This window comes from Misgurnus anguillicaudatus, chromosome 5 (genome assembly GCF_027580225.2).
Source record: "Misgurnus anguillicaudatus chromosome 5, ASM2758022v2, whole genome shotgun sequence".
Taxonomy (NCBI): domain Eukaryota; kingdom Metazoa; phylum Chordata; class Actinopteri; order Cypriniformes; family Cobitidae; genus Misgurnus; species Misgurnus anguillicaudatus.
This window is the reverse complement of record NC_073341.2, coordinates 12,969,146-12,989,024: the sequence shown is the minus strand read 5'-3', so window position 1 is coordinate 12,989,024 and position 19,879 is coordinate 12,969,146. Positions and strand designations below refer to the sequence as shown.

Sequence of the window (19,879 nt, the reverse complement as noted above, 5' to 3'; positions counted from 1 at the left end):
GATCACTTGAAAAATTAGCGTCACAAGTTAAACTAACAAGCTAACAAAGTCCATTGTTTTTATTTGCGACTGAAAACTCTGAATGGGATTAGAGGCCTGGTGTTATGTGGAAAATCATTGTGTTGTGAGGTGAACGTTCTCAACACAAATGTTATTTTGGCCTGATTTTCTCGTCACCAGGGAGTGAAAACTTTGCAAGTAGTCAAAGAATGAGACATATCCATGCCATAAACTGTAAACGGCTATTAAAACATTTGCGTCAGCGGGCTGGCGTCCTGAAAGCCTCGTAAAAGCTCCCGTCGCAGGGTAATACTTTGGCTCACACATCATCTCCAAGAGACCATCAACATGATGAAATTAGGATATTTTAGGACATTCCATCACATACAGCTAGAAATATACGAACCTGGGCACATGGGTATAACCTGCCTTGCAGTGGTTATATCTGACTAACGTGACTACCAATGTGATAAAAAAAGTTTTTGTTTAGATAAACAGGAATGCATCATGTTGTTAAAATGAGGTGTGTGAACAATGGAGGAATCAAGACTTCTAGCAGTTTTGATACCTTAATCTCCAACACCCTGTTACAGCAACAGCTCAAGCCAAATAATGACTGCACTAGCTTGTGGGTATTTACTTTAAACCCATCTAGTGAGTGAAACTAAGAAATAGTAGCAAGATATGGCAAGCTTGAAACACACGGTAAGGGAAAATAAGGAAAAATGCAACCACAATGCATTTCACAAGGGTCACATGAACTGCCTGTTTACACAAAGTTAGAGGCATTCGATTCTTATAAAATATATTTAGTGACTGCTTTATGTTTTGGCTGAGAAGTATATCGAGTTTTGGAAATATTTAAGTTTTTTTCTTCAATGGGATACAGGATGAGATCATGCCGTCTATATTGGCATGGTCTGATATGACCCTCTTTTGCCGCTTTCAGACCAGTTTGCATGTTATGCAGTTGTATACAAAGAGGAAAACACTGTCTTTGAATATTATTGTCATTATACGCTGTTTTAATAAAGGTGATTATGACATTTGATCTGCATGTAAACATTAATTCCACTTTGTAAAAAATACAGATAAATTTAGCGCATATTGCCATTCATCGCAAAATAAGAAGATATAAACTTTGGTTAATATCGACCAGCAATGCAATACGTAATATTTCAGCTCTATCTCGACCAGCAATGCAATACGTAATATTTCAGCTCTATCTCAAGGCAATTCATACGTATTTTATGAGGTGGCTAATTCGTATTAATATGCATGACCACATTCGTACATTTTTGCCCCCGTGATGTTACGGCGCATTCACACGGGGCGTAAGCGTTAACACTTAATGGAAGGCTTGTCTGAAGCGTGGCCAACAGCCAATCACAGTGGCCGCTACACATGCTCCGTTCTTCATAAACGTAATTGGCTGGCTCTGTCTAGGTAATTTGCATAAGGCGATCTGATTGGCTGCCGCATGCGTTGCCGCATGAAAAGTTGAGAAACGTTCAACTTCTGCCGCGAGCAACGGCACTGACGCGGCGCCGACGGATCCACAATTCAGTTCGGCAACGCATGACGTCACCCATTAAAAGTGAATGGGAAGCGTTAACGCTGACGCCCCGTGTGAATGCGCCGTTAGGGTTAGGGGCAGGATTAGGTTATTGTTTTTTTTTTATGATAATCTTATGTTTTTGTATGATTCACGACGATTTCATACAAATTAGCCCTCTGGCTTTTGGTTGTGGTGGCATTTCACTGTAATTCATTAAAATTTATTAATTGAGAACATGCACATTTGCACGATTAATCATCCCAGCCCTAAAGATTGGTCTAAATATTTGCCCTTTTTTACCATCTCTGTTTAAAACATAAAATTGCAAGTTATTTTCTTAATATGGGTCAAAGTCAAATGAACATCAAAATCATAAATGACAGCTTAAATTACCAATTATTATTATAAGCTTACTATTGCAAATCAATAAGAAAAGGAGACTTGTATGCCCTTGCTCAAAATCTTTTTTTTTCATTTTCAACCAAAACACTGCAGATGTAGAACATGCACACAAATCACTGAATCCACTATATCATGACTGAGATAAGCTTACTATACATTCAAACGAATCACAGCTTTTTGCGGTTTAATAAAGTGCACAAGGCCGTGTCGTGATTTTTATTTATTCTCGATTATTTGCTTTGATTATTAGTGCTACCTTCATCCTAATATAATCACAAACTCCAAACTAACTTAAGCAAAACGGGTCAATCAAAAGAGTGAAAGAAAAGAATGGAGGAAATGAAAAGAGAAATGAGTTAATATCACATTTAAAGAAACCATCAGACACCTTCATATGAAAGATCCTTTCAGCTCATTGGCTCTTTTGAAATCGAATTAGATTACGTTTTGCATTCAAGGCTGCAGGCAGCTCTCTCTTTAACCCATATCCTAAACTACAGTGTGAAGTTAATTCACGTAGCCACATACGCCATCATCTCAACTCATCATCTTAGACAATTCTATCATTTAAACATGTGACATAAACAAGACGGCAAATCCTCATTTAGATTAAAAGCAATCTTGCCACATAAAGATCCACACTTTGTGCCCTTTCTAAGTAGCGGAGATTGTATTGACATAAGCAAACACCTCAAATGATACCATTTAACCAAGATGAGGACACATTTAATCCCACAGAAAAAATAATTTCAACAAGCTGGTATCAAGAAGTATCACAAAAGACAATAAACACTGTATGCACATGAATAAATAAGCTTACATATGTAAGCCTGCGGATATTAATTAAACTTTAGGATCAATGGCCGTTTACTGATAAACGTTTCTTAAAATTCCTTAGAAAAAAAAATGACTGTGAAACTGACTAGACTTGATACATAAAGTTTTAGTCCATGCATCAGGTCTTGGGGGAGACCAATGTCAAACTTTTATGTGCATCTTCAATCTTGGTTAAAATCTCATACCTATAAAATGTTTATTTACGCAAAAAACATCAACTCAACCCAGCTTTATGACCCTGAACCTTGACCTTTAACCATTAACCTAAAGGGCACACAAAATAGTGAGTGACATCTATACCAGAAAAGGCCTTTAAGAGTATGTGTGTATGTAGGCACAAAGTGACCCCTTGGCACTAAAACAGCATGTTGGAGCTCTATGAGGTATTACCCTGTGGCCTCAGTAGTGAACTCTCACTCGGTTAGACTAATTCTGGGTCAAAGTCTCTCTGCACTGTAAAACCCAACAAGTTCAGAGTACTTAAAACGGTTTTTTGGAAACAAACTCAAAATGTTTAAGTAAATAATAGTTATAAATTACAATTAATCCAAACTGAAAAGTTTATATTTCATTGCATTTAACATTTAAGTACACACTAAAAACTACTGTTTTACTTTAAGTAGTGTTTACCATTTATTTTTTGTTCACAGAAACAGACAATGTGACTCATGTGTATGTAAGTGTGAAGACACTGAGCTCAGTGCTGGCATTGACTTCACACAGTTATTGTTTATATGATAAAGCAACACATTTCCAACATACAGCTTAAGCACAGGCGCTACACTTCTGAACAACGGTAACCACAAAACTATAGCAAACTCTTCTAAATCTGCAAAAGTAAATGAATGTTTAACACTTTCTTTACTAAAAAACTATAAATAGTGTTGATTTAACTTAAAATTGAACTAAATGTGCCAGCCTCTTTCTTAGCTTAACTGGCAGATTAAATGCTATAAAACTCATCATAACCACCAAACGTTTGTAATTATTTTCAGTGTTTTATTAAAATGAGGCGGCTGTATTAAATGGGTTAGTTTGGAAGTTAAGTTCTTTGACTCATATTATTTAAGTTTGTGGAACTCAAAGCGTTGAAATCATTGCACACACAAAACTTTTATGTTGAATAAACTTTTTTCACAGGTTTGAGTACAGTTCACTTAATTATTAAATGAGTACATTGTACTGTTCTGGTTTACAGTGTGGCATTAATCGCATTTGTTTGCCAACACCTCTACATTAACCAAATCATGTCAGAGATTAACAACAATAGAAAGATAAAGAGGTGAAAGAGAATATGAGCTAGCGAGTGAGAAAGAGAGAGAGAGAGAGAGAGAGAGGAATGAGTTGTTATTAAAACTGTTCTGGTACTCGTTTAGGATCTTTTACTGAGCTCAAACTAATAAGTAAAACCACAGCGGGGGACTGGAGGGAAAAACTATAAAACGTAGATTATACCCAATGACTATGCTAAACCCCCCCAAACACAAACACACACAAACACACACAAACTTCATTAACTTGTCTTGTAGTCTTCTACTTTAATCAGTTTTCTTGTAAAACAGCTGCGTTTACAGTTTCGATAGATCAACAATAACAGTAGCAATATGAGTTTGACAATACTGATAATAGGATAAACTGATGAAACATTTACAAATGTACAGGAATGTGCTGTGATGTGACGCACGTTCTGCTCGCACTGAATTCAGACAGCAAACACATTCAATTTTTAGTGTCTGCTCTCTTATGAAACTAAATGATTTTATTACATGAAAAAAATCAAAACTACGGTGGAAGACTATTATAAACGTGACTGCGCGTTATGGCGCATACTCACAGATGCGATCAGAGTAAACAATCGTCTAAAACTATTAACCTTGTGAAGCTGGGATTTATACTGAACAATCACTATTAGTGGTTTAATATAAAAATGCATATTTTATCATATTAATTTATGTTTTAAATATTTGGAATATAATTTTTCTTACATTGCAATTTCATATTAATATTTGATATTTTTTATCTTAATATTCTTAAAAATCAAAGTTGTGTTATTAGAAAATATGTATTTGCATTATTATGCTTTTTTGTTGTCTTACAGTATCTAATCAGTGACATAAATGGTCTTAAAAAGACAATTATATTTCTGGGGCAATTAACAGACCTATAAAAAGTAACAGGCGTAACACCAACTATCGCCACATGAAAAATAAAGGTCCTAAAGGAATAGTTTACCCAAAAAGAAAATTCAAGAGCAAGAGCACCCGTGACTTCCATAGTAGAATATATACTATGGTCAATGGTGCTCCAAAAATATCACACTGTGTGTTCAGCAGAACAAAGACATTTATAAAAGTTTGAAACAACATGAAGATGATTAAATAAGGAGAAAATTTACATTTTTAAAAATTTAAACGATCCCTTTAAGACTTCATATATGCATGTATAATAAAAATCACAAATGGTTTCAGTTAGTTTGCTCCTTATGAAAATCAATCATGGTTTGACTACAAATAAAAGCAAAAAAAGAAAACACACATTATGTATTTTTGAATGTTAAATTACAACACAATTTGATATCATCAAGTGTAAGTTTTTTTTTCTTAGGAAATAAATGGCTTTAAGTAAATTACAATAATTGATCATTACTGCGTTTTGTGAGTTTGTAAACTGACAAGAAAAAACTGAAATAAAAATTTATATAAAGTTTTTATTTAGAAATAATAAAAAAATTAAACAAAAGTATCCATAAGTCACTGGGTAAATCCACCCATCCGCTGTCCATGAAAATAGCAGTAATTGCTGGAAAGCAAGAAATTACCCAGAGTTTCTTGCAGAAAATTTGTTAGTGAAGGTGGTAGGGTGGGGCGGGTGGCCGGTGCCAGGGGGCGTGGCAATCAAAGGGGCGGGGAATACGCGTCATGATGAAAATGAAAATATTTGTATTAAAAACACTTAAATAACTGCAAAGTGCTGCGGGTTCTGTTACCGTAAAAAACATATATTGCTAAAAAGCACAATTTGTCTACTTCAGGAGCTATTATATTTTTTTACTACACTTTTAACTATAATAAAATCATGGTTTGTTTTCATAAGGGGTGTGACAGACTAAACAATAAAGACACAAAATTTTCAAATTAAATGTGTGTGTTTTGCCATTAAGATTCTGCTGTTAGATTCAGAGTTGCTGATTGTTTTTTTGTCCTGTCACACATGCCAGTCTTAAAGTTTCAAAGAGCCCATTCACCACTCTTGCAGCACATGCCAGCAAACACACACACACACCATCCTTTCCTCTATATAGTCCAATCTAATGCACACATTCCTTTATAAATTCAGAGTGCAAATCACACCACGGCTGACTCGCTCCAATTCAGTCAAAAACACAAAGGTTAATTCCATCATGAAAATCAATAATTGAATTTCATGTTAAACCAATCGATGCTTATGACTCCCTATCAAGTCCAACTGACTGCTGGTTCTAACCAGAGATATTCAAAGGTAAACTTTCAATCTCACTTTCTATGTTGGTAGCTTGAAGATAATATATTATCCAGGCCATCATCAAATCTCTAGATAGACGGTTCTAGTCAACTAAATGGTTTTAACCCCACTATATACATCTGTGACTATAATTTATCAATTTGTGAGTACTGTGATGTCACCGCATGATGAAGTAAATAATACCAAGATATCTTCACCATCAGCTCACATCAGATTAAGTTATAGGTATCATGTGACATTTCAGTGCCACTGACAGCGGCAAACAGAAGTGTAAAAAATGACAACGTTCTGACAAATTACTTAAACACACCCTCCGCCCCACACCTGTCTGCCAATTGTTCGGACAAACAGGACCTATTGGTTGAACCAGAAGCTGACATGTGGACTGCATAAACAGAGCACCAAACATCCAAAGTAGTCTTCACTTTCTTCGGGAAGCCAAGCTACCGCACATCATTTTAACACTGAAAGAAAGGGAGAAAACCTTTACTGTCTCTAACAGATTCGCAACGACTTCCCTGAGATCTCACAGACCTAATGGAAATGGTGACTGGCACGGTTTGATACTGTGGAAAGTGGCACATAAAGCGCAACACCACTGTTTGGGATTGTTGTTGTTGCAAAGCTCCTTGCCTGGAGCGGCCTTGTTAAACCATCTAATCGTTTACATCTGGAGTACCGCGGAGGGAGGGGAAGGAGTCGGGAAGCAGGAAAAACAGTGCAAGAGGAGATGCTATGTGAGCACAGGGGCACATCCTGTGACGATAGGACATACCTGACCTACCAATAGACGAGAACAAATAAAGTTTCATTCTTTCGTCTACGTGAACCGTTGAAAGTGTCGTCTTATCATTAGTATGCCTGTGCTGCTGTGCTTCAGCTGTCTTTGCAGAAGTATATCAGTCCTACAGCTCTCAAGTGTTTCCGTGGCCTCTTGCTGACCTGTGGTCCGAAACAGGGCCTTGAAACAAATACGATAGTGATCAGAGATCCAGATCTGGATGAGATGGTGTCCAGGAGCACGAAGGCCACCTGTTAGACCCAACAAAGATCTGCTCTTGTTGGGCAAGGAGATAATAAATGCAAATGATGGTCAACGCGGTCCTGCATTACTATCTAGTATCATACATTAGTCCTTTTAAAGGTATCAAATCTCAGTACTCAAAGGGTTAGAGCCACATGTTATATAATGTGAAGTATGCATGCATGTTAACCAATATGGACCTTCGGTGTACTATCACAGAGAAGCTATCATTCAGAATCAGCATGTGAAACTACCTCGCTGGACATTTCTTCAGTCCGCACCTCCATTTTTTTTACCCCCACGCTGTCCCCCTTTTGCTTATTTCCTTATCATCACTATCACTTTTCTGTCCTTCCACCCACCAACTGTGCAACATGTCACCCCCGGTCTACCTCCTCTCTCTCGCTCGCTCTCTCTCTCTCAGCTAAGCTTTAACTGAAACCATCTGCTTGGAATACCAGACTGATGAAGGTCTGCTTGGGAGTTCCCCCCACCCCCATTTTGCCTCTCTCTCACTTTCTGCACAATCAGATTTTATTAGCGTACACTCCAGCACTTAGTGTTCTGGTTTTAAGAGCACCGATGGCTCTTAATGTGAAATAAAACCCTGGACTCCACATGAGGGGCCACACATGATTCGAAGGGGCCCCGCTGTAGTCGAGGGGGCGAGGGTGTACGGAGCCCTGCTATCAATCAGCCTGAGAGCCCTTATCACCCTGGAGAGAGACGGATGACCCCCACAACCCGCCAACCCACAGGGGGTTAACCTTGGCCCACTGACGACTGGGGGGAGGCTGGTCCTTACTCTAGAGGGGCAACTAGGTATTAGCGGTACATATGATAAGTGCACGCACACATACTTGTATACTTAGAGGACACGTCACAAGTCAGTATTAGTTTGACATACGGCAGGCGTGAATTGTCTAACATGCACAGACACACAAACAGGACTATATTTCATCATGGCCAGCTCTTTATTTTAGACCGGTGAGCAGCTGTGATATCTTGGTGGAACGACACAAAATCTAGCGCATTGTTTTCACAAGTGTTTTCTATGTTATATATACAGTACTGCTAGTGCGTGGTTTGAGTCCCTGCATACAGACATATAGTCTTTTAAGGGTTCAGGAAACAAGCGTTTGAGTCATGGACTGTTGCGTAATGTCTAAAGGAGCTAGCTTGTGAATCTAGAGATTATATATTTAATGTAGGGCTGTCAAGAGATGAATAACGATTATTGCATTCAACATAAAAGTTTGCTTTGCATAATATATGTACACACACACGTTTTTAGAAACAATTACATATTTTAAGATATTAATTTATATGTAATCTATTATTATTTCTAAGATTACATATATTTTTTATATAATAAATATTTTTCTTAAATTTATATGTATGTGTGTATTTATATATATATACACACACACAATAATTACACACAAATATATTAAGCAGACACAATTTTTTTGTATGTGACTAATCGTGATTAATCGCGATTAATCTTTTGACAGCTCTAATTTAAAGAGGAATGAATACAAGGATATGCAGTCCGCTTAATATCTGTACATAGGTGTTACCATATACCATGCATGTACATGAACATTCAGTGGGTTAAACTTTAAAAATGTAACTTTCCCAAAAATTTACAGTCAACCAAAATGTTTTCGTAATAAGGCATGACTCAAGTCCATACCACAACTGTAACTAATTGTACTTTTACCCCACCTTCACAATCTTGTCTAATTAAACATGGCGTCTACTCCAACTAGGACCCTCTCAATGCAAAATATAAATGTCTTATTGTCTTACGAAAGTCTTTAAAGGCCAGAAACACACCTGGAAAATTCCATTTGTGAAAGCAGGCCAACCGAAACCATAAGAACAGGATCACAAGAGGTAAACAGCTTGAAACACTCACCACACCGCCGTCTAACAAATATAGAAGCTGAACTAACAAATCAACTGCCACAGTAATGAGGACTTCTCTAAAGTCACTGTATTTTTTGCGGTTTCCCTGTTTTTAGCACTAATTTTTAATGTTAGATCATAGTGGTTAGTGGGAGTATTTGCTGAGCTAATGTTGAATTTAGCAAGCTCGCTAAATTGAGCAAAACCAACACAGACAAGCGAATCGTTAAATTTAACACTAATACACACTTGTGCTTGCACAAGAATGGTGAAAATTGTAAATAGATAACTAATACAAGTGAATATCATCTACTGAAAAGTATACAAGTATACCAAATACGAATTTTGCACTGTGCTGCTTTAAAATCGTTTATGGACAGCCAGCAAAGAATGTTAGGCAAATACAAGGAAAAAACTTTGATATTTCGTAATAACCTGTTTACGAACCTTATAAATGAGAAAAGGAATTAATTTTGGAAACTAACAAAATAAATATCTATTCCTGCACAGAATGTTAGACAAATATGAAATTTTGCAACTTTTAACTTGCTTACAGAAAATCGGGGAAAAAATTGAATATAATAAATATGTTACGCAAATACAAGAAACAATCTTGAGATTTCGTAATAACCCGTTTACAAACTTGTTTATAAATGAGAAAAAGGAATTAATTTTGGAAACTAACAGAATAAATATCTATTCCTGCACAAGATGTTAGACAAATATGAAATTTTGCACCGTGCAACTTTTAACTTGCTTACAGAAAAAGAAACTAACATAATAAATATGTTGCGCAAATACAAGAAACTACCTTGAGATTTTACGAACTTGTTTACGAACTTGCTGGTTTCAGACGAAGGGAAAAAAATTAAGCTACTGTATGTCTACAGTCATCACTCATATGTGGGAATTCGCACCATAAAAACAGTCCCTCGAGAGTCGAAGACTTTAAAGATGGGGGTAAACAGCTTCGTTCTAGTCAAAAACATCCCGGCACGGAATTACAGTGGGCATCCCAGAGTGCTGATCTTCTGACAGAACCTGGGCCCGCACCGAGCTGCCTGCCTCAGATTAATAAATTGATGAAAAAATGCATTGATATACATGCTCATCCCGGACAGCTTCAAAAGCCTTTTCATTGATGTCACAGAACGTAGGGAGTCGGGAGGGTGTGTGAGAACGGCTGGCTTGCCGGTCCTCACAGGGGGTAGAAACACTCCTGAAGGGCCCTGCTCTTGATAAGCCGGAGAAGGCTATAAACAGAATATGTAATGGCAGGGATGGAATAGAGGGAGGGATGATGGGCAAGCTATGGGTGGCAGGGGGGGGGGTCGATGCCAACTCCTGCTCTCCTCAGAGGAATGGAGGAGGAGCGAAGGCCAAGGCTGGCAGCGTTTCACACAATCCAAAGAGTATACAACGTACGCTCGATGTAGTGTATAGCTTTTCTAGGACACGAGTTGAGTGGTTGCCGGCTTTATGCGGTTCAAGTTTGACAAGAACATTCAACGTAATTACTTCCCGAACATTATGTGAATGTAAATGCAAGAGGTCATCAAGTTATTTAGCAAGTCAATTTAACAGGTCTCAAGTATTTATATCCCTTACAAGCTCAGTTTCATTGAAATGAACCCGCCTCCTCTCTGTATTTAATTGAAATAAAGAACATGTAATCATATTGAACGCTACGAACGAACATTTCAAGGCATTTACCTGATGCTGAAAGAGATGTGCTTCAAAAAGAAAAAGACTGTTTACACAGTTGTGATAACAACATCATCCGAGTGAACATTTGGCAACCACCCTTCAGATCGCTGTCAAAGTTTCTGTCTCCCTCTCGTTCTCTGGCAAGCAAACGCACACTTTTAGGGTGTAGGCACAATGTTCACTCTGTTGAACTTAGTTACACTCAGCGCTGTAGCAGCAGGAGACGAGAGGCTTAAGAGCCAAACAGGTACAGCCCGTCTTCCTGAATACACACAGACAATTTACTCGCGCTCTTAAAAAAAAAGCAAGTACAATAGCACTATTGACTCAACGCAGTCTCGAAGATCTTTAGCTCTCAGACCCGCAGGCAAAGTGAGAACACATGAATGTGAAAAATTGGCTAGCCGAGTTCTGGAACCCTGTTAAAAGACATGTGGCCTGAACTACGACGACATGCTCAGGCATTACAGGAGTGAGTGTCTGCGTGTGCGAATACGTAACAGGGCTATTCTTCACCAAAAGACAAGACTAAACAGTTTAAAATGTAGTTCCACTGAGGTGTGTTTGTTTGCCGACGTGGGCGCCGCGATACAAAAGAGGGAGTTGCGAGGTTTGGCGAGCGGCTCCGTTCGCAACCGTTCTACAGACGAGAGGGCCCTAATCCGGCTGCGTTAAAATAACACAAACTCGCGCTAAAAGGTTTTGCGGCCCTGGGAGGTTGAGTCTCTGAAATCGAATGAAAAAGGAGCCTGGAAACGGATTATGACTGAGGGCTTCGATGGCTTTTCCAGGAGAGCAGAAAATCTCTTCAGCATGTTAATGCGCAATAAAAGTACTAGGTGCTGGGAAGCGCCATGGGTCATTGAGAAACGTTAATGATTGAATCCATATGTTAACAAAACATTAATATACTACATGTCAAAACCCGTCATCAGAATAGACAGAGGCATTACTGTAATGGGAGCATCTTGTAGAACAGGAAATGATGGGTCTGTTACAAGATTATCTTTAACTGTCCATACTGACACACAACTATATTGCTGCCCATTTCTTGAAATTCACAGTGCACCAATTACAAGAAACAATTGGGAATTGGAAATGCTAAACTAGATTCGAACCCTGTATCCTTCAAGTGTAGCCAAGGCTCAACGGATCACAGCATGTAAACTCATCGCTAGCCCACGGCTTCATGAACTTCTTTACTTTAGAGATTTACTAGCATATAAAATGGTCTTAGCTTGCAACTTAAACCATACAATGTCACAGTTATAAATAAAATGGAGTAAGAATTACAATATGAATTTAAATCACCTGATAAAGAAAACAGCTCTCTACCAAATTTTTTCTTGTTAAGCCACCAAATAAAAATATAAAGAACAATGCTTTATGGCTGGTAAAAAATGTTTTCGAACATTTTCTCAATAAATTGTTTAGTATAGTACAGTACTACAGCACTTTTTATTATGGCGTATTTTTTTACAATTTTTTTCTCTAGAGTCCTCTCCATTTCCAACAACAGATGATTCCTTAGGCCGAGCGTGAGCATTCATCTCTGTGACATCCATTGAGAAGAGCTGTAGAGATGGCTGGCCGACACACATAGTTCTCAAAAACAGTCCCACTGGATTTTTTAGGAATTTTAGCATTGAGCAGGCGGCAGGCGCTAAATCCATTATGGATAAACGTGCACGCCTGCACTTCTGTCCCTTCAGACCTCTATTTCCCTATCTGTCCTTAGCCCCTTTTCTCCAAACTCTTCTTTCTGGTTTTGCTCAGAACGTCTCTTACGCAACAAGTTCCCAGGATGACAGTGTCCACTGCTAACTGAATGGAAATTAGCAATATTAACATCAAGCTTAAATCTGCTCAATGTTACTTAAAGGATTAGTCCATTTTCTTAAAAAAAGTCCAGATCATTTACTCACCACCATGTCATCCAAAACGTTGATGTTTTGTTCAGTCGAATAGAAATTGTGTTTTTTGAGGAAAACATTGCAGGATTTTTCTCATTTTAATGGACCCCAACATGTAACAGTTTTAATGCAGTTTAAAATTGCAGTTTCAAAGGACTCTAAACGATCCCAAACGAGGCATAAGGGTCTTATCTTGCGAAACGATTGTCATTTTCGACAATAAAAATAAAAATATGCACTTTTAAACCACAACTTCTCGTCTATCTCCGGTCCTGTGACAAGCCAGCGCGACCTCACGTAATACGTCATCACGTCAAGAGGTCACGGATGACGTTCCGAAACTACGCCCCAGTGTTTACAAGTGTGGAGAGAGAGGACCATTTTGACGTTGTTTTATGTCGAATGATACTAATTAATGTCTTTGTGTCAGTTAATTGTTTAAAATGATACGCAAATGTGCGTTTCATATATGTAACACGTGACCTTTCCACACACCATAATGCAATTACGTGAGGTCGCGCTGGGGAGCCACAGGACCGGAGATAGACGAGAAATCGCGGGTCAAAAGTGCACATTCCTCATTTTCCCTGTCAAAAATGGCAATCGTTTCGCTAGACAAGACCCTTATGCCTCGTTTGGGATTGTTTAGAGTCCTTTGAAACTGCAATTTTAAATTGCATTAAAACGGTTACGTGTTGGGGCCCATTAAAGTCTATTAAAATGAGAAAAATCCTGGAATGTTTTCCTCAAAAAACATAATTTCTTCTCGACTGAACAAAGAAAGACATCAACATCTTGGATGACATGGCTGTGAGCAATCATCTGGACTCTTAAGAAAATTGACTAATCCTTTAACTTAAATGGGGAACGGATAACTAGAGTGGAAGGACAGGTTGATTAATTGGTTTTCAGCCTGTTTTCCCACCTTAGTTTTAACAAAAACAGTTTAAGATCGCAACGGTCAGAAACACCTGTCTGAATGTGTATGGTGGTAACAGCTGTGTTTTAAAGAGAAAACTTCTTTCAGAAAGGATTTACCATGTAGGTCTGCATACACATCTGCCCACATACAAATGCACATGCATGCATTAAACGGCTTGAATCTGATATATAAACAGAGTAAACTAAAGCAAAAGAAAGCATGCATGTAGGCGTGTATGTGTGTGTGCGTGACCATACGTGTGGTTCTTTATTCTGAGCCATGTTTAAACATTTTAAGGAATTAGGCTATGAATGGTTTTGTCTGCATTGCTTAAGCAAACTTCAACACATAAATATTGCATCAAACGTCAGAATTTAAATGCGAACTCCACCCCAGAGATATCAGCGAAGTCACCTACAACAAACCTACATATTAGTTTAAATGTTTACTCTATTTGCAATCGCTTTAGGTTTCCCTTTTCCTTAGCAAACATTGCGCATTCCCAGCTACCTATAACACGATTTGTTCACAGTAAGCTGTTTGGCTTAAACAAACGTCTGCGTGGAAATAAACAGAAACGAAGTAAATGTAGTGAGACTGTTCCCAGCAGACTCCGAGATACAATAATGAATTTTCAAAGTTGCAAAAATGTAGTGTGCCATATAGGCTACACACCACATTTCTATAGGCCTAAAAGACTGACTGACTGAAACTGATGGGCGGTTTCCCGGACAGTGTTTAGATTAATCCAGGACTAGGCCTTAGTTATATTAGGACAATTAATTAGTACGGTTTAAAAACACAGCTTAAATAAAAACATTACTGGTGTGAATCTTGAGACAAAACAATGGCACTGATGTTAAAGGATTACTCCACATTCATAAAAAATCCAGATAATTTACTCACCCCCATGTCATCCAGGATGTGAATGTCTTTCTTTATTTTTCAGTCGAAAATAAATTAATTTTTTAAGGGAAAAAAATCCAGAATTTTTCTGCATAGTGGACTTTATGGACCTCAACAGTTTGTGGTTTCAATGCAGCCTTAATGCAGCGAAACAATTGTCATTTATGAAAAAATAAACTTACTTTTAAATCACAACTAGGATAATCCCTGTCCGGAAAACCGCCCATCAGATTTATTTCTGTATAATAACTTTATCAAAATAAATACATATATTAAAGTAGATACAATAATAGCAGTTTACAGTAGCAGTTTCATGGTTTTTAACTTGATTTTCTAAGTCTATACTAAATCCAACATCACAAATTCTCCACTTTTCCCATGCAAAACATTGATGCTACTGTACATAGCTGAACATACCAAACTTTTGTAAGGCTAACTGAACACAGAGTCAAATTACCCCAATTCTGAATGAAAAAGGGGAAAACAAAACCGATCCATTCGTTTACTGGCAAACAAACTCTAAATCTGTGCATCTGTTTAAAAGTTGGAGGGAAACTGAAGATAATTCAGATTCTGAGGGGCTCCGTCAAGTTCCTCGGCTTTGTTTGGAAAGTTCCTTACGTGATTTTGACAGCTGTGACTGAGGCTGTCTGAGCGCGAGCTTAAGATTAGTGTGTAAATATCTGAAGTATGCCAACCTCTCATTGTCTAACTCGCAGTTCGGTCTAGAGGTGCCGAATGACAGGCTAAGCTCATCTGCCTCACTGACCCCCTGTCAAACAAACACACATTTTACCCGGCCCGCACTAAATCTGATATACTTTAGGACTAGAGAGTCTGTGAGATCTTACTCGGGGATTATCCGTATCCTAAAACTTTCAGATAAAATGTGAGCGCCAATCCGTTCGGGTTCGAGAGGTTAGGAATTTCAATGCGAGGAATAATTGGAGAGTCAAATATGTATGCTGCCATGGAAATATTCGGTTATGGGGTAATTTGCAAAATAATCAGCTAATCTTAAAAAGAGAGAAAGTTATAAGCCTTATCCTGAATGACATCATCTGAATATTTCCTAGTAATCCCATTTTAGCCTCTGGCTCTTTAATGTGCATTACGTTAGCGATAACAGAGGGGTTTTCATACGCAACATCTGCCTGGCTTAAAACACCAACGCATGAGTGTATTTCTTAAGATCGCAATAAATTAGTTCTGCAAATACTTTGACAAGTCACAAAAAATAAACTTGCAAAGGTTTAAACCTCGAACATTCACATGCGTAGCCTGAGGCGCTGAGGGTGGGATGAACTAGGGAACCATGTTGCTTCAAGATAATTTAAGCCAATTGGCTCTTCCCACAACAAAACTGTACAGGCTGAGGAACAAAAGAGAACCTGGGCCCTACGACTATGCAACTTAGCCTGCAAGCAGCAGCCATTAGGCTAATGAGGGCCTATGGAGATCCCAATGAAGCCATCAGCATTCACTCGGAATGACAATGCAAGACTAACGCCTCGGGAACTGAATGGATGGGATTGGGAAGGAGGGAGAGCTCAGGCGGAGAAGTGAAAAGAAACGGAGAGGCCAAGAAAAACTTGGGATCATAACTTTTCACTCAAACGCTTGGCCGAGTCCAATCTAATCACAGGGTGAGAAAGAAGGATTTGTGCGTTGGAATAAACAACTTTTGGGTAGATTGGGGTAGATAGCTCGCAGTTTAGTCAAAAGAAAAGCCTTGGGAGTGTGTTTTTTTCTTTTGCACATACCCAAACTTTCACTTTTTTTTCACAGAGCGCTGATGTATAACACAGCAGCAAAGCCATACATGAATGCCTGCCGAGTTCTTTGTAAACTGCGTTGAAAAGACCCAACGCCGAGGCTAAAAGGGCAGTCAACCTTTCCCAGACACGGACACAAAACTCACAACACATCTATAGTGAGAGAACAGGCACAACGTCCAACGAGAAGAGCGTACGGACACCCAGATAGAATTTCGGTTTGACAGAGTCGCTCTCTCAGCCAGACTAATCTTATTTTAAAGCAAACTAAAGCGGACCCAATATGCTTAATTACAGCCAAGTGGCGGACAGCTCAGAATTACATTCACTGTGTATTAACTCAATAAGCCAAGCATTTCACAGACAAACAGAAAGAGAAATCGTATATTTGGCCAGAGGCACAGACAAGAAAATTATGGGGATGACAAACTTTCGGCAAATCCGATGCAGTGATCGGCAAATTGACCTCCTCAAATAAATAAATGCAAATTCAAGTCAAAAAGCTAAAATTTACTTCAGTGCTCACTAGAATGGCATGAAGCCACGAAAAGCCATAAAGTCTTGTATAGGCTTTTAATATGTGGAATATAGACAAACACTTCACACTGGATATCAGGATTCATTTTAACTGGTAAATGTGAATGTCATTCCTAAAATGTTACTAAACTAAACTAAATTCCTGGTTTGTTTACTAGACAGTCACTTTTTATTTGTTTTTTAAAGTGCCTTACAGTACAGTTATTACAAGAACAATCCCTTAAAAAAAACTGTTGCTCAAGGACACAATAAACACAGATTTTTGCAATATTCCGAATATTGGTTGACCAGTGTGACTTCAGTGACGGATTCTGAAACTTTGACATTTTGTGCAAACGTTTCCCTTCAGAAAACATTTAACCTCTTCCAGTTTAAGAATGAATTTAACAAAAGTCATCTGATTTAAAGCAACATGTTGGTTTCGTACACACACCACAGAGGGTCAAATTAAAGTTACTAGTGGAGCTCACTACTCACCGTCCTCGCGCTGGGAGACAAGGCGCCGTTGGCTATGTAAGGATTGGCAAGATCTGGGATCATTAAAAACGGGTAGCCTGGATAATGTGGGCTCTTAAAAAATCCCCCATCTTGCTGTCTTCTCAAAGCTTGACAGTAAAGAAGAGGGAATGCAAATATTAGGGATGCACAATAGTTTACCTCACAAGTTCATTCAGCGCGAGCGAGGTCTTACCTTCGCTAAAATACTCCCGGGCTTTCTCGTAAGCTTCAATGTCAGCTCTCGGTTGAGGGCGCCTTTCGCTTTGCTGAGGTGGAAACGGAGAAAAACAAAGTTATTTATTTTCCGTCGGTAACAACCACGTCTATTGGTTTTGACAGCGTGCAGTCGCCTGCGACTTACCTCAGAATCGGACGAACTGCTGTTGTTTTCCGACTCGTTGACTAAAGACGACTTCACATCGTCCAGATCTCGTTCGGCTGACACGTTTTCGCAGATTTTGTCTTCTTGCTCGCCCTCATCCTTGAACGAGATCATTTCATCGTTCGCCCCCAACTCATCTCCCCCACCTCCGTTTAGCTGCGGCATGGTTGCGATTTTCTCGCAACGGCAACAAAATTAAGAGTTTGCGTTACCAGGCGAGTCTCTCCGAAGCGCAACAGAATGCTGCTGTCCGCTCAATGCATGAAACGCGCACACGCACGATGTAAACACGAGATCTTGAGGTTTCAGAAATAATCCTTGACGCATGAGATTAAATCCAAGTTGTCCATGATTACTAGTAAGAAGCGATCGCAGAAAGGCACGAGAGTTTCATCAGTATCCCTGCAACAAAGTTTGCGAACTCAACTCCAGACGTGAAGCGCCGTATCCTCTTGTCCTGAGCAACAAATAAAAACCTTGTAATGTCCGAACTGAACTCGCGCGTAATTTCAGATCTGTATGTCTACATACAAACAGTTTCAAATGATCCGGGGTACAAGTTTGTCTATAAAGAGGCAACCGTTACCAAAACACGCGTACTGATTACAACAAAGTTGCAACAGCGGTCGCGTCGTCTCCGTACTCGCTGTCCCAGTTTTTAACTCGAAGAAAACGTGAATTCCACCCCAGATCAGCTGCTCGTGTCTGTCGCTCTGTCCGGTAAAACCGTCATGTTTGATAAACTGAATCGCGAACAGTCAAATCGGTGTGTTTTGGACGCGACGCGGCTCCGTTTCCCTCCACGTTTTTAGCTGCTGATGGGGAATGCGCAGCAGCGGAGCGCGCGCGCGTGTGTGCTGGAGTAGCAAAATGCAGAGGAGGAGTTAAGAGCTGAAAAACGACACTCCATTCAGCATGCACACACACTCGGAAAAGTTTAAAGGAACAGTTTGTTCGGAGTTTAATTCTTGAAATAGTTTACTGACACCATGTCCTGTGATTGCGTTTTTGTTATTTATACAAGTCGTTCCAGGAGGTAATGTTCTCAAGTCATGAAATTGGCTTGAACATATTTTACGGTTAAAATTATTATTAAATGTACACAATATTGCGTACATGCTTAAATCATATTTCATTGCGAGTAACTTAAATTGTGCTATTACTTTCCCAAGTGATTACGATTCAAAGGGGTCATATTATACGATTTTTTTGTAAGATGTAAAATAAGTCTTTGGTGTCCCCAGAGTTCATATGCTCAAAATACCCCATAGATATTTTATTACAGCATGTTAAAAATGTGTCGTTTTTAGGTGTGTCCTTTAAATGCAAATGGGCTGATAAAATGCAAACACTGATCGCCATGATGTTGTTTTCGTTGAAATTAAAACTTAATTGTGCTGTCAATTATTTCTCTCTCTCTCTCTCTTACTCTGCACTAAATGTCAGTCCCGTGGTTGGATAGTGCAGATTAAGGGGCGGTATTATTGTAATAAGACTTTCAACGTCACAAAAGAGGCGAAATCTGAATGATCTAATTTTTCACATGCTTGCAGAAAATGGTTTACCAAAACAAAGTTAATGGGTTGTTTGTTTTTTTATGTTTAGAAGGTTAGAAGAACTGGGGGACCCAATTATCCCTTCTGAAAAAAACAATAAAACCATTACAGAAAATTCTAATGGTTTCCATTAAAATACCAATAGAAACCATTAGCTTTTATCATTAAAACCACTACACTGTAGTGTGTTTTGGCCCATATTCCATTAGAACCAATTGGAACCAACAGAACCAATACATACCATTAGTGACCAACAAAGACCAATACACTGTAGTGTGTTTTGGGCCATATTCCATTAGAACTAATAAAATTCCCAATAAAACCAATAGAATTTCTGTGATGGTGTCTATTGTTATTTTAAGCAGGGATAGCAGCACTTAAAATGTAGAGAGTTACGCTGTTTTGACTTACTTAACTTAGTACAATACCACCCACAACTTATTAGCAACA

General features: G+C 38.7%; 1 protein-coding gene across 1 annotated transcript in view; it reads right to left on the bottom strand.

Moving 5' to 3' along the window:
• The window catches only part of tcf7l1b (transcription factor 7 like 1b), a 62,106-nt gene extending 43,363 nt beyond the window's left edge, over nucleotides 1–18,743 (bottom strand). Inside the window, 4 exon segments of the mRNA XM_073867584.1 lie at nucleotides 17,471–17,598; nucleotides 17,685–17,757; nucleotides 17,853–18,330; nucleotides 18,460–18,743. Of these exon segments, the coding sequence (XP_073723685.1) occupies nucleotides 17,471–17,598; nucleotides 17,685–17,757; nucleotides 17,853–18,038 (387 nt within the window). The 5' untranslated portion in view covers nucleotides 18,039–18,330; nucleotides 18,460–18,743.
• Between the last annotated feature and the right edge of the window lie 1,136 nt (nucleotides 18,744–19,879).